Consider the following 26,506-nt stretch of genomic DNA (forward strand, 5'->3'; position numbering starts at 1 on the left):
GCTGCACGTTGATTCGGCCCCCTTTGGCAGCAAAATTTGATAGCTCAGATGGTGCTCAACGGGGAAGACAAAGTGGTACAAAACTTCCCTGTGTGCTGTCCCAGCAACTTCCTGCATGATTTCAGAAGCTCCCACTACTTGCTTGAACCAACAAAAGTTTGTCTTTATTGAGGAGGCAAATCCCCCTCTCACCCCCATTCTGCTAACCACTGCTAAGATGAGAAGAGAGATGTATTAGGATCATGTAGAGTCATGCTCTGACTTTCCAGTAATGCTTTAACTTAAGGAATCTCAATGTCAGCTGATGACTATAGCACTCAGCTTTCCTGAGATCCAGACTTGAGTTAATGGAATGAGCATCACAGCTTATGGGTAGGGGAAATATTTCTGGGACTGATTCAGGTCACCAGAAGGGTGACTAGAAACTAGGCATGGCCTCTGGGCTTTATGGTTTCACCAATTCAGCAGTACTCTACTTAGACCTCAGAATAGCTATCTCTATGGATGCCTCATGTGTAAACAGATTTCTGACATTAAGTGATTTCACTCTATGCTTTTCCCCCAAAGAGGTAAGTAATGCTTCCCCTGCCCCAGTCTACTGCATCTAGCTCAAACCCCAGAGGGGACTTGATTGGGAGTCCCGAAGATGCCTCTACTCGCTTGACTCTTTCCTCTTCGTGCTCTCTAGATTTCAAGCAGGGGCTTCCCTTCACAGTGGGTTAGGGAATACTTAATACATTGGGGAATGGTAATCTAGAGTTAAGGTAGTCCAGAATCTGGCCCCCTCATTCCGGAAGAGTAGAGAACGCAGCCATCTGGGTTTAGGTGACGGTCCAGTGCAGTGGTCGACAAACTCACTAGTCAACAAAGTCAAATATCAACAGTACAACGATTGAAATTTCTCTTGAGAGCTGAAAACCGACTTCTGTGCATGGGCCACGAAGTTTCAATCACACTGTACATGCGCACTCGCACGTGGTATTTTGTGGTAGAGCCACACTCAAGGGGCCAAAGAGCCGCATGTGGCTCGCGAGCCGCAGTTTGCCGACCACTGACCCAGTGTACCCTATCCTTGTGTGCTATAAGTTTCTATGCTCCCACATTCTTACAGCATGCTTCCCTGGCTCTTGAACACTTACTTTCATTTCTTACTCTCAGGTAAGGCCATAACCCAAACCCAAGCATTAACCTTCGACAACGCCCTGGTTAATTCACAAAACACTTCTAAAGCACAGCATCTACCACGCAGTTACCATTCACAAAAAAGGTGACATCACTACGGGCTCTTACAGAGAGGCCAATGCTCTCTGGGACACGGCCCAACCACATGTCTGGGTCGGAATAACCCCCAAGCATTGTCTGAGCCTGCAAAGATCTCACCTCTAGCCCATAGAGAAGATCAGAGGGTGGGCAGCTTGGGCGAACAGGCTCCCCTGCCATAGGCGCACTGGGCGACTTCACCATCATGAAGCTATCGCTCCGAGTGGGTGCAGAAGCCAAGGGTGTACAGCCATGAGAGTGACCGCCCACATCAACAAACTTGATAGGATCGTCTGACCCTAGCTGGATGCGGAGGATCCCATTGGAAGGAGGAAGCCCCTCCCTCCTTCGAGAGCGGGTGAGACATGCACAGGTGCCAGCAGGAAAGCAGGTCCCTCCGCAGGCAGCCCCACGAAGACACTTAGAGAGGAGTGCCACGAATGAGCCAAAGGACACAAAACAAATTGCCACGAGTGATACGGCCAAGTAGAGGGTCAGGCGCGATTCTCCTTCCCTCGGAGCTGAAGATTCTCGGAGATCAGGGACAACCGGGTGAGCATCCTCCTCCAAGGACACTAGGAGAGTAACGGAGGTAGAGAGCGGAGGGGTACCGCTATCCTTGACCACAATGACCAGCTTCTGCGGTGGGAGATCAGCGGGAATGGGAACAGCGGTCCGCACCTCCCCGGCATAGCGAGAGACCGCAAACAGGCTGGGGTCTGGGGCCTCCAGGAGCTGATAGGAAACCCAAGCATTGTAACCCGAATCCAAGTCCACAGCAGTCACCTTTGTGACCAGGTGGCCAGCACCCACGGATGGAGGCAGTGCTTGGGGACATAAGGAACCAGGCCGGGCCCTCGGGCGGAGCACCGCTGGCGCATTGTCATTGAGGTCCAGCACGAATAGACGCACTGTCACGGTGCTACTAAGGGGTGGGTTGCCCCGATCCCGGGCCTGCACCTCAAACTGTAGTGTCTGTGTTTGCTCATAGTCAAAGGATCGAGTAGCATGAACGGCTCCCGTCTGGGGGTTCAGAGAGATGAAGGAGGAAGCGGACACGTCTCGGTTTCTGGGCTCTAGGAGAGAGTAGGAGATGAGGGAATTCAAGCCCGAGTCTGGATCAGAGGCTGCGAGGGAGCAGAGCAGGTCCCCCGGGCGGTTGTTCTCAGGAACAAACACCTCGTGTGACCTCTGGAAGAAGGAAGGCGGGTTATCGTTCACGTCTGAGATGTTGAGGAAAATAGTCCTTTGGGTGCTCAGAGGAGGGTTGCCAGCGTCAGAAGCAGTGACCATGATGTCATAGCTGGACTTGGCCTCTCTGTCCAAGGGCCCCGCAGTCACCAGCGAGAACTGGTTCCTGAAGGCGGACTTGAGGGCAAAGGGCAAGTGGTCAGGAATCCGGAGGCTCACGTCTCCGTTGGACCCCGAGTCGGGGTCCTGCACACTGATGAGGGCCACCACGGTGCCAGGCTCTGCGCTCTCTGGGAGAGTCCCGAGCTCCGAGGTCACCGTGATGTGGGGGGCGTTGTCGTTCACGTCCAGGAGATCCACGCGAAGGCTGCAATGCTGCTCCATGGCCGGAGAACCCCCGTCTCGAGCCCGGACGTCAAATTCGTAGTAATTCTCATTCTCAAAGTCGAGGGGGCCCTGGAGAGTAAGCTTTCCAGTAGTGGGGTGCAGGCTGAAGAGGCTCCTCACACGGTCAGGGGTGTGGCCACTGAAAGAAAAGGTGACGTTACCACTGGGACCCAGGTCCGGGTCGGAGGCGTTGAGTTGGATGAGCAGCATGCCGGGGGGCGCGCTCTCCAGCACGCTGATCCTGTAGCTGGATTGCTGGAAGGCTGGGGCGTTGTCGTTCACGTCCAGCACCGACACCCGGAGCTCCGCGGTGCCCGATCTGGGCGGGTTACCTCCATCCACAGCCGTCAGCACCAGGCGGTAGTCGGATTGCTTCTCCCGGTCCAGAGGCTTCTCCAGGAGCAGCTCTGGGACCAGGCTGCCGTCGCTGCGCTTCTTTACATCCAGCGCGAAGTGTTCGTTGGAGCTCAGTCTGTAGCTGCTGATGGAGTTGCTCCCCACATCTGCATCCTGAGCCTTTTCCAAGGGGAAACGCTGTCCTGGAGGGGCCGCCTCCCCAATTTCCAAGTCCAGCTGCTGCCGTGGAAACCGGGGGGCGTGATCATTCACATCCACGATTTCTACCTCCGCCCGGTACATCTCCAAAGGCCCCTCGGTCACAAACTCCAGGGGCACGATGCAGCTGGCGCTGAGCCCACACAGTGCCTCCCGATCAATTGGGTTCTTGATGAGCAGGGCTCCGCTGTCCAGATCCACACGGAAGTGTCTTTGGTTCACCTCGCCAGCGACCTGCAGCCTCCGAGCTGACAGGCTCTCCGTATCCAGCAGGAAATCTTGGGCGACATTCCCTACAAAAGTCCCCTCCTGGGACTCCTCTGGGACCGGGTAGCGGATCTGCCCACCAACGTAACCCAGGTAGCAACAGAGGAACAAAAGGGTAGCCCCCGGGCAGATGTCTACCCAGCTCCTCACCTCGCGGAGCATCGCTGCCGCCCGCTAGCTCTCCACCTGGTCCCGAGAAGCACAAGACGCCCGACCCGCCCCAAACAGCCACAGCAGCTGGAGACACCTATCTCCCTTTGCCCGCGCCAGTTCTGGCGCGGCTCGGCCGGCGCCGCAAGGGTTACGCGCCGTTTTTTGCTGGTGGCGGGGTAGATTTGTCTGCCTTCCACCTCGCGATTGGCGGACCGCGGCTCCTGGGCTCAGCCAATAGGCCGAGCAGAGAACATCCCAATAGCGGCAGGGTTAATGCGTCGCAGCATTGGAGAAAAAGCACACACACACACCAAAACAAAAAACACCTATCTTTTCACCTTTCTCCCGCTCAACAGCATCTCTTTCCACGGGTTACTATTGCCTCTATGGAGAGACAGTCAACATATATGTGTCGTGTGTGTGTGTGTGTGTGTGTGTGTGTGTGTGTGTGGTGGTGGTGGTTCCCCCCCCCCCCCCAACACACCAATCTTCCCCGCCCCTTTTCCGCGGGGAAAACAGCCAGAGCCTTAGCAACCTGCAGCCCTGAGAGGAGTAGCCATTTGAGACTGGTCATTTGGTCCAAGCCAGTGTTGTCATCCACCAATATTCTAAATGAGCAGCTTCTGCTCAGTCCTATTGTATCAGAGCAACAGCTAATGAGAAGCACCGCCATGTACACAACACCCAGCCTCTCTCCGATTATTCAGAAATGTATCCACCTCTTTGCGGAAAAGGCTTACACATTAATGTAGCCAATTAAATGTATGCAGCACACATTTTTGTTGTAACGGGAGGCGCAGCGGAAACCAAAACTCTTATTCAGACGCGTGCTAGTGATATGCTAAATTACCATTCGTCAGTTTCAAGGACAGCATGGGAGGCGAGGAAGCAGAGCAGAGGAAGCCAGGAAAGGGAGATGTTCCCAGTCAGTAAAGAATCAGTTGTGCCTGGGAGGTGCTAAGGGCTAGACCTCACTACCTGGCAGAAAGTGAATGTTCACAGATTTCATAGCTCCCTGTGAATGATGAGATCAAGCTACCGACAGCACTGTGCCTACAAATCCCCTTTATTTGGCACCATGGTATGCCCGATATGTTGTTAATTACCAACAGAGGCGGTTTCAAAAGACCAAGCTTTTCACTTAGCCCCGGGGGGCCCTTTGGAGCTGAGACTTGGTGTCACTCCACCGGACCCTGATCCAGACCCTCCTAGGAGCCTGGCTACTGCCTTGCACAAACGAAGAAACAGCTCATTTCACACTGCAGTTACCTGCAAACTATAACCCGCGTGGCAAACACACCAGAGCACAAAGAGGAAATTTCAGCCTGATCTGGACATATTTCTGGACTCATTCAAATCCTCACCTAGATTACCAGTGGATGCCAAAACCAGTGGCAAAACCTGGGCTTCTTAACCTCCTTATTTTTCCAAACCCTTGATCCTCAAGAATATCCTCTGACTGTGGTGATGCCAGCAACCAACATTCTGGTCTCAAAGGGAGGGATCTGCTTTCTATGTTCTTTTACAAAAACACCTAAACCTCCTCTCCTGGGAATGATGGAGTGTAAATCAGGCTAACCACTAGGTGTTTATGCCAGGATTCTCTTCAGCGAGTGACACATCATCCACCCAGACCCCTCAGTTGGAGCAGGTGAGGTTATCCTTGACTCATTCCTCTCCCTGACTACCTGTATGTCAATCAACAAGTCCTGATGTTTTACTATGACACTTCCCTCCATTTATTCTGCCACTGGAATGGTTCAAGCATTCACCAATCTTTTCCTTAAATGTCATCATAGCCTTCTAACTGTTCTCTTTGTTTCCAGTATCAATATCCCCAATCCATCTCACTAATGGCTGCTAGAATAATCACTCTAAAACAAACAAACAAACTCGTGATGACATCATACATATGTCAGTTCAAAATTCTACAATGACTATCATTGATACAGAATAAAATGAAATAAAACTCCCCACCCTAGCAGGCTTGGCTCAGTGGATAGAGTGTCGGTCTGTGGACTGAAGGGTTGGGGGTTCAATTCTGGTCAAAGGCATATGCCTGGGTTGTGGGCTCAATTCCCAGCAGGGGGTGTGCAGGAGGCAGCCAATCAATGATTCTCTCTCATCATTGATGTTTCTATCTCTCTCTCTCCCTCTCCCTTCCTCTCTGAAATCAATTTAAAAATATTAAAATAAATAAGGAAGTAAATAAATAAATAAATCCTTGGCCTGGTCTAAAGGTAATTCAAGATCTAATTCCTGCCTATTGCTTCACTTTATCTCCTGCAAAGACTGTTTATTTTAAAAACATGCTTTACCCTTTTCACGAAGATGGCGCCAAAAGTGAAGAAGGAAGCCCCTGCCCCTCCCAAAGCCGAAGCCAAAGCAAAGGCTTTGAAGGCAAAGAAAGCAGCGTTGAAAGGCATCCACAGCCACAAAAAAAAGATCTGCACATCACCCACCTTCCAATGGCCAAAGACACTAAGGCTCTGGAGGCAGCCTAAATATCCTCGGAAGAGCGCACCCAGGAGAAACAAGCTTGACCACTATGCCATCATCAAGTTCCCCCTGACTACCGAGTCAGCCATGAAGAAGATAGAAGACAATAATACACTTGTGTTCATTGTGGAAGTCAAGGCCAACGAGCACCAGATCAAACAGGCTGTGAAGAAGCTCTATGACATTGATGTGGCCAAGGTCAACACCCTGATCAGGCCTGATGGCGAGAAGAAGGCATATGTTCGACTGGCACCTGACTATGATGCTTTGGATGTTGCCAACAAAATTGGAATCATCTAAACTGAGTCCAGCTGCCTAATTCTAAATATAAAAATTTTACATTGTAAAAAAATAAATAAATAAAAACATGCTTTAAACTTCAGCAATAATGTAATATCATTATTCTTCAGCATGGAATTTTCTGCATGACCCTCTATCTTTCCCCTTTACTATTTAACAAATTACTACTCAATCTTTAGTTCTCAGCTCAACCATCACCACTTCTATGAAGTCTTCCTAATTTCCCCCAGTTGGCCTTGGTGCTTCTATCCCTCTCCTCCCATTACTTTTTGAATATCATTTTTTTTGCATGTCTGTCCCCTATGGTACTCTGTGTAGCACAAGCATGCCAAACTTATGGTCAGCCGAGAGTTTGACATGCTTGTGGCATGGCTGTATCTTTTCACCTTTTATAGTATCTGGCACAGTGGATTCTCAATAAATGGTGAATTATTGATATTAACATTTATTAGTTTAACAAATATTTATTGGGTACTTGTGCTTTGTATGAGTACTTTACGTTGAGTAAAGACACTTTGTATACCTAAGTTTTCAATCTCAATAAATTAGAAAGAAAGTAATATCTTTATTTTATAGATGAGAACACTGGAATTCAGAGAGGTTAAGAGACTCAAACTTCCGCTCCCACCCCTGGTTTGTCTGAAAAGAAATAAAGCCTAATTCTATAACATCTTACATGATTTTTCTGTGAATTTGTCATCTCCATAACCATAAACTGGACCTTTAGTGATACTTTTAATATCCAAGAACTAGACCTCTTTTAGGTCTCCATCCCTTATATTTGCAAGTCCACACCAAAACAAACATGCATACCATCTGTATTCCTAGAATTGGAGCATTAGAAAGCCTTAATGCTACATATCCTTGACTTGACCTTTTTTATGCCAGGTATGTAATTCTCCCAACTCTAGACTTTTAAAACAGCTTTGTTGAACTATAATTCACATACTATGCAGTTCATCCATTTAAAGTGTGCAAATTATTGTGTGTTTTTTGGGTATAATCACATATACTAAAACAATGCAATCATCACCACATTCTAATTATAGAACATTTTTGTGATCCTCAAAAAAAGATCCCAGGGGAGGGAGGGTATGTATGGGGGGGAGGCAATGTTAAAATATGTACACAGATAATAATTTAATTTAAAAAAATTTTAAAAAAAGATCCCTTACCAATTGCTCAGATGTAGATTTTTAAAGATTAGTTGCTCGGTTACTAGTGATTTAGGAAGACTGTCTCTTTAAATGATTAAAATATCATCTTATATCTCCCCTACAATGTTTTTCTGGAGCTATTCTATGTAATGCTTTAAACTTGGGAAATAACATCACATACTTTTTTAAAGTTATACCTGGCCCAATAAGGCTGGCCCCTGGTTCTGTAAACATCAGAATAACACTTTGCTTCATAAATATGCTACTTGATCGACTGGCAGATTCCAGGGCAGTGGTTTTCAAACTTTTATGCACATTGGAATTACTTAGGGATCTTCAAAACATACTGAGCCCTATGTCCCACCCCCAGAGATTGTGTTTTGATTGGTCAGGGATGTGGCCTGGGCTTCAGACTTTTTTAAAGGTCCCTAGATAATTCTAGTGTGCAACCAAGTTTGAGGTATTGTCCTAGGAAAAGTGCCAGTTGTTTTCCAGCATGACTGGAAGAATAGCAGCTGCTTCTCTCTGGCTTTCATCATTCCTTAGCCTTTCTATATATGCCTCTACTTTGTCATTTTGACTATCTCCAGATTTGCTCATTTCCAAGGTGTGTTTAAGATTTGGGCTGGGTGCCCTGGCCAGATAGCTCAGTTATTTAAAGCATCATCCTAATAAGCCAAGGTTTTTGGGTTTGATTCAGGGTCAGGGCACATATAAGAATCACCCAGGAATGCATAAATAAGTGAAACAACAAATGGATGTTTTCCTCTCCCTTCTTCTCTCTCAAATCAATAAATAAAACATTAAAATATTTTTTAAAGAAAATATTTGGGGTTGGTCAAGACGAATAAAAGTAATCATATCGATAGTAATAGCTAAGAATTTGTTAACACAATACACCAGGCAGAGTGCATACATTATATCATGTGCTAATCTTATAAGACCCTTGCTGTTTCCGTTTTGGATGTGGGAAACAGGCTTACAAAGATTAACTTGGCCAAGGACTCCTACTTGGTAAGTGGCGGAGCCTCATTTGTCTAACTGCCAGATCCAAGGTTGATAACAATTATACACTTATTAGTAACAAAACTGTGGCTCTCTCACCATTGGAAGTGTAAGTTTCACTCCAAGACAAATCCTTTACAGTCATCTACACATCATCCTGAATAAATGAAAGCCTTGCCTTCCTCAGGATATAAATTTACCGACTGTTCACATTATGTGTATATCTAAGAAAATAGTGTTGGAAGGATGGGGAATTAGAGGGGGGTATAGAAAAACTTTAATTTTTTACTTTATGGTGTCTTGGACCATCTGGATTTCTTTTCAAAGTAAATGATTACTTTTGCTTTTATAATTAACTAGAGGCCCAGTGCACAAAATTTGTGCATTGGAGGGGGGTTGTCCCAGCCTGCACCCTCTCCAATCTGGAACCCCTCAGGGGATGTCCGACTGCCAGTTTAGGCCCAATCCCCTAAACCAGTAGTCAGACATCCCTCTCACAATCTGGGACTATTGGCTTCTAACTGCTTGCCTGCCTGTCTGTCGGATTGCCCCTAACTGCTTCTGCCTACCAGCCTGATTGACACCTAACTGCCCTCCCCCGCCAGCCCCATTGCCCCTAACTGCCCTCCCCTGCAGGCCTGATCTAACACAACTGCCCTCCCCTGCCAGCCATCTGTGGCAGCCACCTTATGATGACATGGGGGTGGCCATCTTGTGATGACATGAGGGTGAGATGCCACCTAGGCTTTATTAGTATAAATGGTGATCACCCTGGGATTTGGGGATTACGGTTAGTTTTAATTTTTCTTTATAAACTTCTCTATTATCCAAAATTTCTCCCATCCAAGTACTAACCAGGCCCGACCCTGCTTAGCTTCCGAGATCAGACGAGATCGGGCGCGTTCAGGGTGGTATGGCCATAGACTCTATTTTCCAAAATTTCTGTAACACACATGGATCACTATTAATAACAAAAATAGGTTATAAGTAATGTGCACATCATTTTTAGGAATGTGCTTGAAATAAAATGTAAAGGATGCCTAGAAGTTTATTACTTTCATAGAAAATTATCTAAGAATGAGACAGGATCGGTGTAGGCAAAGGAAAATTACCAGCAAACTATTAGCTGTAATGCAGATGTGGCAATCACTTGAAAGATGGCAAAATGAGGACTTTTTATATTCCTATCTGCCACCACTGGTTAGAGGTATACAGTAGCTTATTCCCAGTGCAAATGACACCAAGCGAAACTCTGAGTGCTAAGATCTTGGGTTATTAGTTTAGCAAGACTGGTTAGTTGTTATGGCAAGCAAATGCTAAGGGTGTGAGTTGGGTCCACAGGTGAGTCCATTAACTCCACACTGTGAGTGACCACAAACCACACTCTGGCCAGGCCTGATTCCCTTCGCAAGGACATAACGCTTCATCTTGGAAGGGCCAGGTGAACATGTGGATGCATCATTAGGAAGACATCTTCATCACTAAAAACAAAACCCCAAAATACCTCCATGCCTTTCTGAACACGACGGGGCGGTGCAGGAATCAAAAAGCATGAGTATTGGTTCAGGTTGAGTTGCTAGAGTTGCTAACCCTTACCTGTCCTGGAGGGGCGCTCTCTGCGCCCAGCACCTGCCTATAGAACACTGGGTCGCAGCTCCGCAGCGTGTTCTGGCAGCTGGCCAGAGGGCTGGCCGCGCCGGGCTTCTGGAGCAGCGGGTCGCCATGGCGGCGGGAGTCCGTGGTGAGGTACACCTGGTGGTACAGGTGCGGCGGGGGCACCAGGCCGCCCCGTACAGCGTCCGCGTGCAGAGAGGGCCCTGGCGTTCGGTACAGGGAGCTCACGGGGGCTCGGTACAAGTCCCTGGACTGTTTCCACTTGTAAACTTTGAATATTATCACTCCCAGCACCGTGACCGCGAACCCCACGGAGACCAGGATGAGAGAGAGGAGCAGGTAGAAGGTGAGGTTTTTGTTCGGCTCCCCAGGGGCGGAGCCCGAGGGGAACTCGGCCCGGGCCTCGGGGGACTCCTCGGTGACAGACACAGTCAGGGTGGCGGTGGTGGACAGCGAGGGCTCCCCGTTGTCCTGGATCAGGACCATGAGCGTCTGCCTGGGCAGGTCCGTGTCCTGGACGGGGCGGGCGGTGCTGACCTGGCCTGTGTGGAGCCCCACGGCGAAGAGGCTCTGGTTGGGGGCTCCCACGAGGCTGTAGGAGAGCCAGGCGTTGTTGCCCGCGTCCGGGTCCCAGCCCACCACCCGGGTGACCACGTGGCCGGCCGCGGCGCCCCGGGCCAGCATCTCCACGGAGCTGCGGCCGGGCCGCGGGTACAGGACCTGGGGCGCGTTGTCGTTGCGGTCCGTGACGAACACGTTCACGCTGATGTTGGTGGCCAGGGCGGGGGTGCCCCCGTCGCTGACGTGAGCCGTCAGTTCGAACTCGCGCCGGTCCTCGTAGTCCAGGGGCACCAGGGTGGACACCACGCCGCTGTCGCGATGGATGGAGAAAAAGCGGCCCACGAGCCCCGCGTCCGCCCCCCGCTCCAGGAGCGAGAAGGAAAGGCGGGCGTTCTGCGGGGCGTCGGGGTCCCAGACACTCAGGTTTAGAATGGGGACCCCAGGGAGGTTGTTCTCCTCCACGTAAACGTCGTAGGAAGGCTGAGCCGACTGCGGGGGGTTGTCGTTGACGTCGGACACCTGCACGCGGACCGTGGTGAGGGCGGAGAGGGCAGGGGCCCCCGCGTCCCGGGCGGCGATGCTGAGGTTGTACTCGGGCACCGCCTCCCGGTCCAGGGCCCCGCTGGTTTTCAGAGTGAAGTAGTTCTTGAGGGAAGAGGTGAGGCTGAAGGGAAGCCCTGGGGGAATCTCGCAGGTCACCAGCCCGTTGTCCCCGGCATCCAGGTCGGTCACGCTGAGCAAGGCGATGACCGTCCCCAGGGGGGCGTCCTCGGGCACGGGGCTGTACACGGAGGTGACGGTGATCTCCGGGGCGTTGTCGTTCACGTCCACCACCTCGACCAGCACTTTGCAGTGCGTCCCCTCGGGGTTGGCGCCCTTGTCTCTGGCCTGGATGTAGATCTCGTGGAGTTTCGTATCTTCGAAGTCCAGGCGGCCCCTGATGGTCAGCACCCCGGTCACCGGGTCCAAGGAGAAGAGTTCCCGCGCGCCGGCGCGGTTGTGGCTGCCGAAGGAGTACACGATCTCCCCGTTGGGGCCTTCGTCCAGGTCGGTGGCCCGGACCTGCACCACGCGGGTCCCCGGGGGCGCGTCCTCCGGGACCCGCGCCCGGTACAGGGACTGGTTGAAGGAGGGCGCGTTGTCGTTGGCGTCCAGCACGGCGACGCGGATGGGGAGGCTGGCGGAGCGGGCCGGGCTGCCGCCGTCCACCGCCGTGAGCACCAGCTGCAGGCCGGGCTCGCGCTCCCGGTCCAGGGCGCGCTCCAGCACCAGCTCCGCGTACTTGGTGCCGTCCTCCCGCGTCTGCACGCGGAGCGCAAAGTACTCGTTCCGGCTCAGCTCGTAGGTCTGCAGAGAGTTGCTCCCCACATCGGGGTCGTGCGCGCTCTCCAGCGGAAAGCGCGTGCCCGGCGCCACGGCCTCGCTGATCTCCAATTTCATCTCCCGGGTCGGGAACGCGGGGTTGTTGTCGTTGATGTCCTGGATCACCACTTCCGCGCTGAACAGCTCCAGCGGAGAGTCCACCACCAGCTCCAGAGTTACGGTGCAGGAGGGCAGGGTCCCGCAGAGCTCCTCCCGGTCCAGGCGGTCGTTCACGAACATCTCCCCGCTCTCCCGGTTCACCTCAAAGAACCTCCGGCTGGCTCCGGACACCACCCGGAGCCTGCGAGCCGACAGGCTGCCGAGATCCAGGCCAAGGTCCGCGACCACGTTGCCCACCGCAAAGCCCTTCTCTCTTTCCTCCAGGATCTCATAGCGAATGAGGGCGGAAGCCCCGGGCCAGGCACCCAGCAGAAGCAGAACTCCCACCACGCTCCCGGCGCTTACCAGTCCGCTCCTCCGGGCCTCTGGGACCATCTCACTCAAAGGCAGTTCTCTCCGCGGGTCCAGGCCGTCCCGGCGTTTTTCGCTGAGAAACTTTCAGCGGGTTAGCGCTCGAGCGCTGGGCGCCGAGTCTGACATGGCTCTCTGGATGCCTTTGATTTGCTCGCCGGCTGTTCAGTCTCTGCCTCATCCCGGGGCGCCGAGAGGGGACGGGCCGGGGCCAGATCTCCGGCGTCTCCATTGGCCGACAGCGGCGCGCAGAGTCCCAGCCAATAACTGCACGAAGAATGCGCTAGCGCGGGGCGCTCCGAGCGGGACGCGCGCTCAGCGCCAGGAACTTCACTTTCCTCTGGCTCACTTCCAGAGTTTACGGCCAGGGCGCCTTGGCAGCATCCGCACATCGGAAACCTAACTGAGCCTGGAAAGCCCATTGCAGGGCGACGAAGCTGGCCCTTCTGCAAGTCTCCAAGCCGAACCCAGGTCTATTAAACATTTTAATGGCTGTCTTTAATCGCAAAAAGGGCGGCGGGGGATGGGGAGGGGAGAATCAAACCAACCAACTAACCAAACAAACAAACAAACAAAAAACCACGATACAATGCTGTCTGGAGAAACACCAACACATTTGGTTTGTTGGAGGTCGAGTAAAACCTATTTATTTATTATTTATTATTTATTATTTATTTTAAATATATATTTTATTGATTTTTTACAGAGAAGAAGGAAGAGGGATAGAAAGCTAGAAACGTTGATCAGCTGCCTCCTGCACAACCCCCACCGGGGATGTGCCGGCAACCAACGTACATGCCCATGACTGGAATCGAACCTGGGACCTTACAGTCTGCAGGCTGATGCTCTACTGAGCCAAATCAGTCAGGGCGAGTAAAACCTATTTAGCTGGACTCTATTAGTAAGGAGTAATTTAGCATTTCTATGGAGATGCGAATAATTGCAGTTTTCTCTGTTACCAAATGAGACTTTAGAATTCCCTGTCACTTCCTCAGTAAAGCAAGACAGGATCTGCTGCTTTCAGTTGGTTTTACTCGGTTTTATGGAATTTAAAAACAGTGTGGATTTCTTTTAAAACTAGATATTGTTTAGCTCTCATTTCCTAAGAACCAGGGAGCAATGTGAAATGTCCTACCTTTTTCCCCCAATGAGCATAATCTCAACCATAGAGCATCATCTCGAATATTTCCCTTTACTTGATAAATGTGTTTCCCAAGAACTTGGGTTTGTAAGCCACAGAGAGAAGTTCATTGCTAATAAAGGATAACACCTCTCCCCACAAAGAGGGGCAGACTTCTTTACCGCTTGAGACATTTATAAAATGATTGTGATATGGATACAAAGCTCCACAAAGTCTTTAGAGAAACACAAAGCCTTTACCCACAGAATAAAGAGCCTCGAGCTTTCCATACTTAAGATGGTAGTTACTAAACAAACAAAATAGCAACGATTAGGATAATGAATAAGAGAGTCAGGTATGAATCAGTCAGAGCTGAGTTGTCTATCTTTGGACAATAAACTACCCTCTAAGAGTTCCTGAGTTCCTACCTACTAAATGAATGAGGCAGGTAACATGACTGGGACTGAGTCAGCTCCAATTTATGATGCAAATCATCCCATTAGAGGTAACATTTTAGAGCCTCGCATACCATCCTATTGTCTAGGACATTACTTTGATTGCACAAAGTTCTTGCTGAAGTGTAACTGATCCTTGAGGCAGAGAGGTAGACAGGAAATAAGTATATATAGAATATTTATTGGAGAGATGAAAGGCCATATTTAACCAGTTTTTCTAAGTCCTGAATACTTTAACTCATCTCCTAAAACCCCAGTTTTGAATACTCAAGTTTGACAATTGGCTAGATCACAAGAAGGCCAAGAGGCATTAAAAGATAAAATGTATTCTATAGAATTTATTTAGAATTGAGAATATAGTGCTACTCAAAGTGTGAGTCAAGGACCAATGGCTCATCTGGGAGTTTCTTAGAAATACGGAAACGCCCCACTTCAGACCGACAGAAGCAGAATTTGCATTTAACAAACTACCTGGGTGATATGAGTGTACATTAAAGTTTGAGAAGCTATTCAGAGATAAACTGATTTATCCATCATTTTTTCCATTCACTATCACTTAATTGACAACATGTCTTTTAAAAATATATATTTTATTGATTTTTTTACCAAGAGGAATTGGGAGGGATAGAGAGTTAGAAACATCGATGAGAGAGAATCATCGAACAGCTGCCTCCTGTACACCTCCCAATGGGGATGTGCCCACAACCAAGGTACATGTCCTTGACCGGAATCGAACCTGGGACCCTTTAGTCTGTAGGCTGATGCTCTATTCACTAAGCCAAACATGTCTTTTTAAAACTAGTTTAAAAGGTTGTTTTCCCATTCATGAGACACAGTTTTCCTAAGACCTCTTCCTAAGTGAGCAGCACTCTCTGGGATCTATTCTTCACAGGAGCCAGAATGATCTTAACATTTTAATTGGATCAAGAGTCTTCAACCCAAAAATCCTCAGGAGCATCTCACTGCTCTTAAAATAAAACACCAAACCCTTCGCATTGTATCCAAGTGTCATGTCCTCTTCTCTGGTATTTCTAGCTCTGCTTTCAGTATGGGCATCAGCCAAGCTCGTTAGTGCCCCAGCGCCTTCACACAGACTAGTCCTCGCCTAAGAAGCTTCTTTCCCTTCCCTCCTCTGCTTTGTTAATTTCTACAAGTCTTTCAGGTCTCAATGTTATTTCCTAACAGAGGTTGTCCCTTAGACCCATTTAAAACCAGAATCCTTTGTCAGAGCACCTTATATTTTCCATTGTTGAATCTAGCACAATTAAAAATTTTATAATTACTTTTTTTGTTTTAGCATTGTGTCTATCTCTTCGGCTAAAAACTTTTTTTAAAGCAGCAAGAACGCAGAGACCGTGGCTGTTTTGATGATCACTTGTATCCCTGGTGTCTAATACAGTGGACACTTAATACTGCCCCATCCTAGCTTTATTGAAGTATAGCTGACAAATAAAATTATATAAATTTAAGGTATATGAGTGATGATTTAATATATATAATGAAATGATTATAATATAGTTAACACATTCATCATCTCACCTAGTTACCATTCTCTTTGGGAAATCATGCTGCTGCACCTCTCATCCAGCACGGAAAACACTACCTGTTTTTTTTGCTCACGTACCCCATGGCTCCTCCCACTATTAGGCCCACTGGTATTTATACTCTTTTTTTTAAATACAATATATATTTTTATTGATTTTTTACAGAGAGGAAGGGAGGGAAGGATAGAGAGCTAGAAACATTGATGAGAGAGAAACTGACCAGCTGCCTCCTGCACATCCTGGGGATGTGCCCGCAACCAACATACATGCCCTTGACCGGAATCGAACCCGAACCTTTCAGTCCGCAGACCGACGCTCTACCACTGAGCCAAACTGGTTTCGGCATTATACTCTTAATTTTGCTCTTTAGCTCCCTGTCTCATGTGCTGTTTCACTAGTCTTCTGCAGAACAGAATGCAGGTGTTCGCCAACCAGAAGGTGGGAGAGATCTATCTGGCATTGAATTCAGAACCAAACACCAGAATCCTTGAGACCCCAGTTAGACACTCCCGCTCAGCCGGAAGTAGCTACTGAAGATAGACCTTCACCTCCTGACCTTGCGCGGACTCTCAATTTAAAATATATATATATATATATATATATATATATATATATATATATATATATATTACCAGAAGCCTGGAATGATAGATCCTCCTTTCCCCCAACTGATGGATGGAGAATGACGTAAACTCCACCTGCAGTCTGAACATTCCAGAACACCTAACCAGGCAGCTTATATGGACTATACATGGAACCACCAATCAGCACCTGCCAAATACCCTAAGCCCCCGATTCCTAAGTCCCTAATCATGTGCCTTATATGAAAGCACCAATCAGTGTGTGCCAAGTACCTAATCCCATCCCTTCGCTTTCCTCCCCTCAAAAGGGTGTTCACTCCACACGTGTGCTCCTTCTCCTCTGAAAGGCAGCCCGGCAGGGGTCTTCTCCTCCACTAAAGCCTGTGCCCTGGCTCTCTGGCCCTCTGTTTCATCGTTCAGTGTGTACGTGTTAAGAACATTTAAGATCTGTTCTCCCAGCAAATTTCAAGCATATAATACAGTATTGTTAACTGTATTTACCATACTATACATTAGATTCCCAGAACTTATTCATCTTATAACTGAGAGTTTGTACTCTTTGACCAACATTTCCCTGTACTTATTAGTAATGGTTATTAATATGGCAATCATCATGCTAATGGCATAGCAATAAAATGTACCAAGGAATATATATATTCATTTATGTGCACCTATAAACATTTTTGGAAGAAACAGCTACTCTTTTAAGCTACCAGATGGCTTAATGAAACTATTTCTTAACATAATAATTTGAAAGAGAAAACATAGTTTGCCAAAGAACCAAAGGGAGGTGTGCTAACATCACTCGCTGGAGAGAAATAAAGATGGCATAACTTGCTGTGTCACCTATACCCGGGGAAATGGAAGCACCAGGGTGCAGGACCAATACAGTTTTCCGGTCTCTAGCTTCTTTTCTCTTTGTCTTAGGATTTTAAGAGAGCCTTCGATCAATGAGATACACAAACATAATATAACTTTTAAATAGAAAGTAAATGAATGTGTTATTGTGATCAAGAGCGAGACTGTAGTGTCCAGAAAACTTGAGTTCCAATACTGGATATTACACTTAGTAGCTATGTAACCATGAATATTTTATTTTTTATTTTATTTTTTTAATATATTTTATTGATTTTTTTTTTTTTTTTTTACAGAGAGGAAGGGAGAGAAGAATAAAGAACTAGAAATATCGATGAGAGAGAAACATCGACCAGCTGCATCCTGCACACCCCCCAACCAGGGATGTGCCCGCAACCAATGTACATGCCCTTGACCAGAATCAAACCTGGGGCCTTTCAGTCCGCAGACCGACACTCTACCACTGAGCCAATCCGGTTTCGGTATATGTTTTATTTTTAACTTCTCTTTTATTTTCTTGATCTGTAAAATGGAAATAATAATAGTACTCCTTGACATAACCACAGGCATCTTAATCTTTAATTTTAATCTTTTAACAGCTTTATACTTTCCATAGAGGTAACCTAGACAATCAATGATTTTTGGTAAATGTATATATTAATAGCTATGCAACCAATACCACAATCCAGTTTTAGAATACTCCTGTCATCCCCAAAAGCTTCCTTATGCCTGTCTGCTGTCAATCCCCCAGCCTCAGGCAGCCACTTATCTACTTTCTATGTAGTGTTGCCTTTTCTGGAAGTTTCATAAAAAATGAATTACAAAATATATAGTCTTCTGAATCTGGCTTCTTTCACTAGCTTAATGTCCTACCCAATTCTTAACTACAACCTCAAACCTATTCTTTCCTAAACCCTTTTTGTCTAATAAGGGGCCCTTCTAGCCCAGTAAAAAATTCCTAAGTCATTCTTAACATCTTTTCCCACATCCCCATTTCTAGTTCCATCGTTACTAGTTCATGCCAATGCTTACTACCTCCAAAACATATTTGAATATATCAATTACTCTCTCTCTCTACAACCACTTCATGAGTCAAAACTACCTCAAATACTGACATAGCTTCCTCTCTGGTCTTATTTCCTCTTTTGTTTTCCCTAAATTCTATTTCACATGCAGAAATCTGAGGGATCTTGCAAAAAAAATGTAAGTTAAATTATATACTCTCCTTGATAAACATAGTGCTTGGCACCAGGACTGGCTACATAATTTATGGAATTAATGCAAAATGAAAACAGGTTCCTTCTTTAAAAATTAAGAATTTCAAGATGGTGACAGTAAAGCATTAACCCAAGTGCAGGGCCCTTCTAAGTATGGGACAATTCACATGCCCATGACACTGGCCTTGCCTAGCATAGAGGAAGCTCTCCACAAATATCACCTAATATTGATGCCAGAAGGTCAGTCTCTTCAGAAAAGCCTACTCATGATACTCTTAAATTACTGCATTCAAGAAAAAATATTAATATATGTATTATCCCCTTAAAATTCTAAATATCATCTAATAATCTTTCAACATAATCTAATTTGCTTATTTAAGGAACATCCTAAGGTCAAATTAAGGGATCATTTTAGAAGAAATGGCATAAAAAACAGATCAACCAATAGATCAATCAAACATGTATCACAATTTAGACAGGTGAGAGATTCAAGGGTTTGGTGAAGAAGCTGGATGGTTTAGTCTTTTTTTTTCTTTTCTTTTTTTTCATTTGCAAGATATGACATTTCTTTTTTTTCTTTCTTTTCTTTTTTAAATAAATCTTTATTGTTCAGATTGTTATAATTGTTTCTCCTTTCTCTCCCCCCCCCTCCCACATAGCTCCCCCACCACCTGGTCCCCACTCTACTCTCTGCCCTTACCTCCCCCTCGCCCAGTCCTCATCCATAGGTATATAGGTATATGATTTTTGTCTAGTCTCTTCCTGTACCCCCAACACAGACACTCCTTTCCCCCTGAGAATTATCAATCCCCTCCCATTCTATGCTCCTGATTCTATTATATTCACCAGTTTATTCTGTTCCTCAGATTTTTAATTCACTTGACTTTTATTTATTTTATTTATTTATTTTTATTTTTATTTTTTTACAGAGAGAAAGAGAGAGGGATAGAGAGTTAGAAACATTGATGAGAGAGAGTCATCGATCAGCTGCCTCTTGCACACCCCCTACTGGGGATATGCCCACAACCAAGGTACATGCCTTTGACCGGAATCGAACCCGGGACCTTTCAGTCTGCAAGCCGACGCTCTATCCACTGAGCCAAACCGGTTTCAGCTCACTTAACTTTTAGATTCACTTGTTGATAGATATGTATTTGTTATTCATAATTTTTATCTTTATTTTTTTCTTCTTTTTCCTCTTTTTAAAGAACACCTTTTAGCATTTTATATAATATTGGTTTGGTGGTGATGTACTTCTTTAGCTTTTTCTGATCTATGAAGCTTTTTATCTGCCTAGATGGTTTAGTCTTAATATATATCTGAAGTTTATGTGTGTGAAATTTTTTTGTATGTTAGGATCTTAAAAAATGAGCTATGATATTAGAATAAAATTTTAAGACCCATTTTATCTACCCTTAGGACAAGAAAAAATTATAACATATTTTGGAAGTACAGTCAATGATTTTAGAGGTCAAAAGTTTAAGACAAAAATGTTTGCTTCTCCCATTTGAATGCTATTCTTTTTAATCTTGATCACTTTAGTACTTTCTTGTTGCTTATTATATCACAAAGCTTAGGTATGCCAGGAAACTACCTACAAAAGACTACTAAATTTGTCCATATGAAAATCTCCCAAGAGACCTAAATTCTCCTTAGAAAGATAGAATTTGTTCAATCTTTCCCAAGCATGCTGTTATTATATTGTTATCTAAATTATGATCAGGTCTCCTCAAATGGATAGCTTTGTATGGCTAAATTTGTTTGTTTATTTTATTTTTTATAAATTAAGAACTTCATATAAATATATAATGATAACTTTGAGTGAGAAAGAAGTATGGCTTTCTGATCATTAAAACCTTCTGGCAATACAGAAGTTTGGTATATGATAAAGATGCTATTTCAAATCACTGGGGGAAAGATGAAGTTTTAAATGGCATTGGGACAACTGGATAGCCACACAGAAAAAAAGAAAAAAAAAAGATAAAATTACGGTAGTTCCAACCTCAACACACATAAGGATAAAGTTCATTTAGTTCAAGAATCTAGAAGTAAAGACCAAAAAAAACAACATACAAATCCTAAAAGAAAATTGATAAAGTTTTCTATATCCTGAATGTATAACAAGGCTTTCTAACTTTGACTCTAAAGCTAAATGCAATAGAAGAAAAGACTGATTCATTTGATTACATAAAAATGAAAGTGAAAAAGGGTTGCACTACAAAAGAATGCCATAAACAAAGGTGAAAGGCAAATGAATACAAAAAATACTTGCAACTTGTATCTTGGGCAAAGAGCTAATATTTCTATTAATACTTAAATCACTTAACATTTTAGGATGAAACACAAAAATAAGATAAAAAAAATGAACATAAGACAGGAATAGACAAACTTTAAAAGGAGATAAACTGGCCACAACTGGTTTGGCTCAGTGGATAGAGTGTAGGCCTGTGGACTCAAGGGCCCCAGGTTCGATTCCAGTCAAAGGCATGTACCTTGGTTGCGGGCACATCCCCAGTAGGGAATGTTCAGGAGGCAGCTGATCAATGTTTCTCTCTCATTGATGTTTCTAACTCTTTATCCCTCTACCTTCCTCTCTGTAAAAATTCAATAAAATATATTTTAAAAAATAAATAAAAGGAGAGAAACTGGCTTTTAAACATATGAAAAGGTGTTTAATGTCAATCACAATGAAAAAAATTCTAATTAAAACTATTTTTAATTTTTTTACTGATCAGATTGGCAAAAATATAAAAGCTTGACATATACTCTGTAGACAATGATTTGTGAAAAATAACATTCTCACCTATTGTTGGAATGCAAAATGTTACAACCCACATGGAAGGAAATAGTTATATCTGATAATTAGCTATGACCTAACAATCACAGTTTTAGAAATTTACCCTAAATATATACCATAAAACTATGAAAATACATATGTACCAGGTTATTCACTACAAAATTATATGTAACTGCAAAAAAGATTGGAAAATACCTAAATGACAAACTATAGATTGGTTGAATAGACTATGATATGTATGCGATTGAATAGACTATGATATGTATGCATACAACAGAGTTTTATAAAGCTACATATTTAAAAAAAGAACAACAAAGATATCTTAATTGATATAGAAGATTTCCAAGATATATTGTGTGTTTTTTTTAATTTTTTTAATTTTTATTGATTTTTTTACAGAGAGGAAAGGAGAAAGATAGAGAGCTAGAAATGTCGATGAGAGAGAAACATCAACCAGCTGCCTCCTACACACCCCCTACCGGGGATGTGCCCACAACCAATGTACATGCCCTTAACTAGAATCGAACCTGGGACCTTTCAGTCCGCAGACCAAAGCTCTACCACTGAGCTAAACCGGTTTTGGCCCAAGATATATTGTTAGTGCAAAAAACAAAGTGAAGATTTTTGCTCTTGACCACGTGGCATTACTCTATAAATAACTAGAAGATTGATGAAAATAAGGAAAAAATGTTTTTAGACATTTGCTCAAAAAGAATGCAAAACTGAATGAAGTGAAGCAAATATGGTGAGTTCTAGGATCTGTTATTTTGTTTTGCCTGGAGGCAACTTTCAGACAATGGGACAGGAAAGGAAAAATCCAAGAATAACAGTGGTCTTGCTAAATTGGGGGGTAGAAATTAGAATTTGGAGAAACTAAGGCATCCAGAATTTGTGGGACAGAACACTAGAGAGAATGGAGCTACACAAAGAACTCCAGATATTTGGATAAGAAATCCCTTGAGTCTTTGGATGAATGATAATCTGAGGGTACATAGACTGACATTCTTTTGGAGCTGAGCAAAGAACTGTCAAGGGAGCTATTAGCTGAAGAATTCCTGGAACTCCCACAGGGATGGGAAATATTTGAATTCTATTTAGCTAGAATACAGAGACCCTGCTGAACACTCCGAGAAATAAAAAAAAGTCACAACGTAGCAGCAGGTCTAAACTAGCTCAAGTCAAAAGGATTTATAAACCTGTCTTAACAAAGCTTACAAATAAGCCTTTAGAAGACCAACCTGATCTGCAAATAACTTAAAAACCTTCCATACTTCTTACAGAAAGACAACAAAGTACAAAGATTTAACAATGTAACATTTACAATGTCTGCTATCCAAACAAACAAAAAACCGTCCACATTACTAGACATGCAAATAAACAGAAAATTATTACCTAAAACCAGGAAGAAAATCAGGACTAGAAATGGTAGAGTTGATGAAGTTAGCAGACAAGGACTTTAGAGCAGCTACTATAAATGTTTAAACAGCTATTCTAAAGGAAAACATGATAGATAATGAGAAAAATGGAATGAAATGAAAGAACTAAATTGAACTTCTAGAGGTGAACAATATTGAAATGAAAACTTCACTAGACAGGGATAGCAGTAAACTAAACAGTGTGAAAGAAAAGATCACTGAACTTTCAGAAATAACAACAGAGACTATCCAGACTGAAATAAATTTTAAGAAACAGAGTTTCAGCAACCTGTGGGAAGACATCAAGTGGCTATATATATATATATATATATATATATATATATGAAATTGAGTATCATAATTGTATGTGAGTGTGACAAATAATATTTGAATAAATATAGCCCCAAAATTCCTAAGCTAAAGAAAATTATGGACCTACAGAATCAAGAAGGTCTATAAATGCCAGGATAAACATAAAGGAAAACATAATAAAGTCCCATCATAATTAAATTTTTGAAAGCCACTGATAAAGAGAAAATTTTATAAGTAGTTGGAATTAAAAAAGCATTAAGTAATGGGGGAACAAAGGTAAGAAATATTATAGACTTCTAATCAGAAACAATGTAGAAGAGAGAGAGGAACAATATCTTTAAAGTGCTGAAAGAAAAAAACTTGTCAGCCTAGAATTTTATAGCCAGCAAAAATATGTCTCAAAAATAAGGTAAAATAAAGATTTTTTTTTAGACAAACAAAAACAAAGAAAATTTGCAACCAGCAGATTTATATCATAAGAAACATTAAAAGAAGTTCTTTAAGCTGAAGGAAAATGACATCAGATGGAAATTTGGATCTAAGTAAAGAAATTAGTGATTGAAATAATAAAAATGTCAGTTACATATTAAAGACCTTTCTTCTCACTTTTGAATTTCTTTAAAAGATAATTAATCAGTAAAAGCAAAATAATATATTGTGGAGCTTAAAATATATGCAGAAGTAAAATGTGTGACAATAGCATTCAAAAACAGAGAAGAGAAATGTTAAAGAATACACCTTATGTAAATTATATTATTGTGCTAAGTTAAAAGTGCATAGGGTAAACCCTAGAACAACTACTTTAAAATGGAAGATGATATCTAATAAACTAATATCAGAGATAAATTAAATATGAAACAATACTCAATCTAAATAAGATGGAAAAATATGAAAGAAAAAACCCTGATGGGATAAGGAGAAAACAAAGCAAGATGATGGACATAATCAATTTTAGATTAAATGTAAGTGGTCTGAACATTCCAACTAAAAGTAGCAGATGAATAAAAAGTAAGACCCAACTGAATCCTGTCTACAAAAAATATATTTTATCTATAAAAGAAAATATATGTTATGCAAACACTAATTAAAAGAAAATTGAGTGGCTATGTTAATATCATAGAAAGTAGACCTTTAGACAAAATATATTAGCAGAGAAAAAGAAAGAGATTTCAAAATTACAAAAAGGTCAATTTACCAAGTATTAAGATTAAATACCTATTTATCCAAAGAAAATTATCAGGGACAAAGAGGGATATTATGCAATGATAAAAGGGCTGATCCACCAGGAAGACATAGCCATCTTAAAAATGTATATACCAAACAACAGAACTTCAAAATACATGAAAAAAACCTGATATAACTGAAAGGTGAAATAGACAAACTCAGTGTTGAAGTTGGAGACTTCAACAAGTTGACAGTGATTAACAGAACTACTAACAAGTATATAGAGTGAACAGTGACTGACAAAACTCTTCACCAACAACTGATAGAATTACTAACAAGAATATTGAAATGAACAACACCATTAACTAATAGGACCTAATTGACACATAGAGCATCCCACCCGACAACAGGACATATTATAATCAAATCCAGAGTCAGAAAACACATCTCAACAAATTCAAAAGAATGAAAATCACACAGAATATATGCCTTGACCATCCTGGAATTAAAATAAAAAGCATAAAGATAACAGGAAAATCTCTAAACACTTAGAAATAAAACAACACATTTCTAAATAATCCATGGTTCATAGAGTAAGTCTCTAAGGAAACTGAAAAAATACACTGAACTGAAAATGCAACTTATCAAAATTTATGGAATACAACTAAAGTAGTCCTGAGAGGTAAGTGCATAACACTAACAATAAAAGAAAAAGTCTCAAATGAATAAACCATATACATCTCAAGAAATTATGAAAAGAGGAGCAAAATAAGCCCAAAGCAAGCATAGACAAAGAAATAATAAACACAAGCACAGAAACCAATGAAATTGAGCTCCTAGGTATGTACCCAAAAGAAATGAAAACATTTGTCCATAAGAAGACTTGCAGCGAATGTTCATGGCAACATTTTTACAATAGCCCCAGGATGGAACCAACCCAAATGTCCATCGATAGATAATAGACAAAATATGGTGGAAGGATAGAAATAATAAAAATGAGAGTGGAAATTAATGAAATGGACAAATCGGAAAAATCAATGAAACCAAAAGCTGTTACTCTAATAACAAAATGAGACAAAGAAATTATAGGAAAAGTAAACTACAGACCAACATCCTTCATAAACATACATGCAAAATATTTTAATAATATTAGCATACTAAATCCAATGATATAACAAGGTTGAAAAAAATAAAAAGGCTGGAATATGATGACCAAGTAGGATATATTTAAAACTTGCAAAGTTGATGAAACATTTAAAACTTAACCTGTGTAATTTATCATATTAACAATTAAAATTGAAAAGTTACATGGTCATTTCAATAAATGCAAAAAAGCATTTGGCTAAATTTATCACTCATTAATGACAAAAATTATCAACAAACCAGAAATAAAGGAAATTTCCTCAATTTGCTAAAATGTATTTATGGAAACTTAATGGTGACTAGAAACAAGACAAGAATGTCCACTCTCACCATTTCTATTTGATTTTGCTCGGAAAATTCTAACTAATGCAACAAGGTAAATAAAAGAAAGAAAAGGCATACAAATTGGAAAGAAAGAAAAAAAACCAGTATTTTTTGTGTGTGCAGAAAACATGTTTGTTGTGCATGTAAATAATCCTAAAGGATCTACAAAACAAAACAAAACAAAAAAACCCAAAACCTTACTATTAGTACTCATAAATCAATTTATTTATTTATTTATTTATTTTTTAAATATATTTTATTGATTTTGTACAGAGAGGAGGGGAGAGCGATAGAAAGCTAGAAACATCGATGAGAAAGAGTCATCGATCAGCTGCCTCTTGCACACCCCCTACTGGGGATATGCCTGCAACCAAGGTACATGCCCTTGACCGGAATCGAACCCGGGTCCCTTCAGTCCCCAAGCCGACGCTCTATCCATTGAGCCAAACCGGTCTCGGCATAAATCAATTTATTAAGGACCCATTAAAGAAGATCAATATAACCAAGGTTACCTCAATAAATTAAATTAAAAATAAATTGTATTTTTATATAGTTGCAATGATCAATTAGAAAATGAAAAATTTTGATTCCATTCGGAATAGTAGAAAACATTAAATAAATAAGTAGTGAACTTATCAAAACATACAGAAGACCTGCACATTGAAAAACACAAAACATTGCTTAGAGAAATGAAAGTGCTTATGTAAATGAAGATATATACCATGTTCATGGATTGAAAAATTAAATAATATCATTAGTTTTTCTAAGTTGAAGTTATAAAATCAATGCAACTCTTT

At 43.1% G+C, this 26,506-nt stretch overlaps 2 protein-coding genes across 16 annotated transcripts in view; one reads left to right on the forward strand and one right to left on the reverse strand.

Moving 5' to 3' along the window:
- The window catches only part of LOC118711856 (protocadherin gamma-C4), a 107,063-nt gene that overhangs the window by 20,475 nt on the left and 60,082 nt on the right, over positions 1 to 26,506 (reverse strand). The window contains exon 1 of one of the 15 annotated variants that reach the window (XM_036425286.2): positions 10,371 to 13,208. The exons of 12 other annotated variants lie outside the window; for them this stretch is intronic. In XM_036425286.2, coding sequence (XP_036281179.1) covers positions 10,371 to 12,806 — 2,436 coding nt within the window. In that variant the 5' untranslated portion in view covers positions 12,807 to 13,208. Of the gene's footprint in view, positions 1 to 1,380; positions 4,215 to 10,370; positions 13,209 to 26,506 lie in introns of those variants that run through there. 2 more of the 15 variants (XM_036425299.2, XM_036425285.2) reach the window with 2 other exon arrangements.
- On the forward strand, positions 6,130 to 6,683 carry LOC118711864 (60S ribosomal protein L23a-like). The gene has a single exon (XM_036425312.2). It carries the CDS (start codon positions 6,145 to 6,147, stop codon positions 6,610 to 6,612), a length of 468 nt encoding a protein of 155 aa, XP_036281205.1. The 5' UTR covers positions 6,130 to 6,144; the 3' UTR covers positions 6,613 to 6,683.

Source organism: Pipistrellus kuhlii, unplaced genomic scaffold (assembly GCF_014108245.1).
Source record: "Pipistrellus kuhlii isolate mPipKuh1 unplaced genomic scaffold, mPipKuh1.p scaffold_m20_p_8, whole genome shotgun sequence".
Taxonomy (NCBI): Eukaryota; Metazoa; Chordata; class Mammalia; order Chiroptera; family Vespertilionidae; genus Pipistrellus; species Pipistrellus kuhlii.

Excerpts from the sequence above, each read along its gene's own strand:
- LOC118711864 (XM_036425312.2), top strand. The coding sequence starts at position 6,145 with ATGGCGCCAAAAGTGAAGAAGGAAGCCCCTGCCCCTCCCAAAGCCGAA.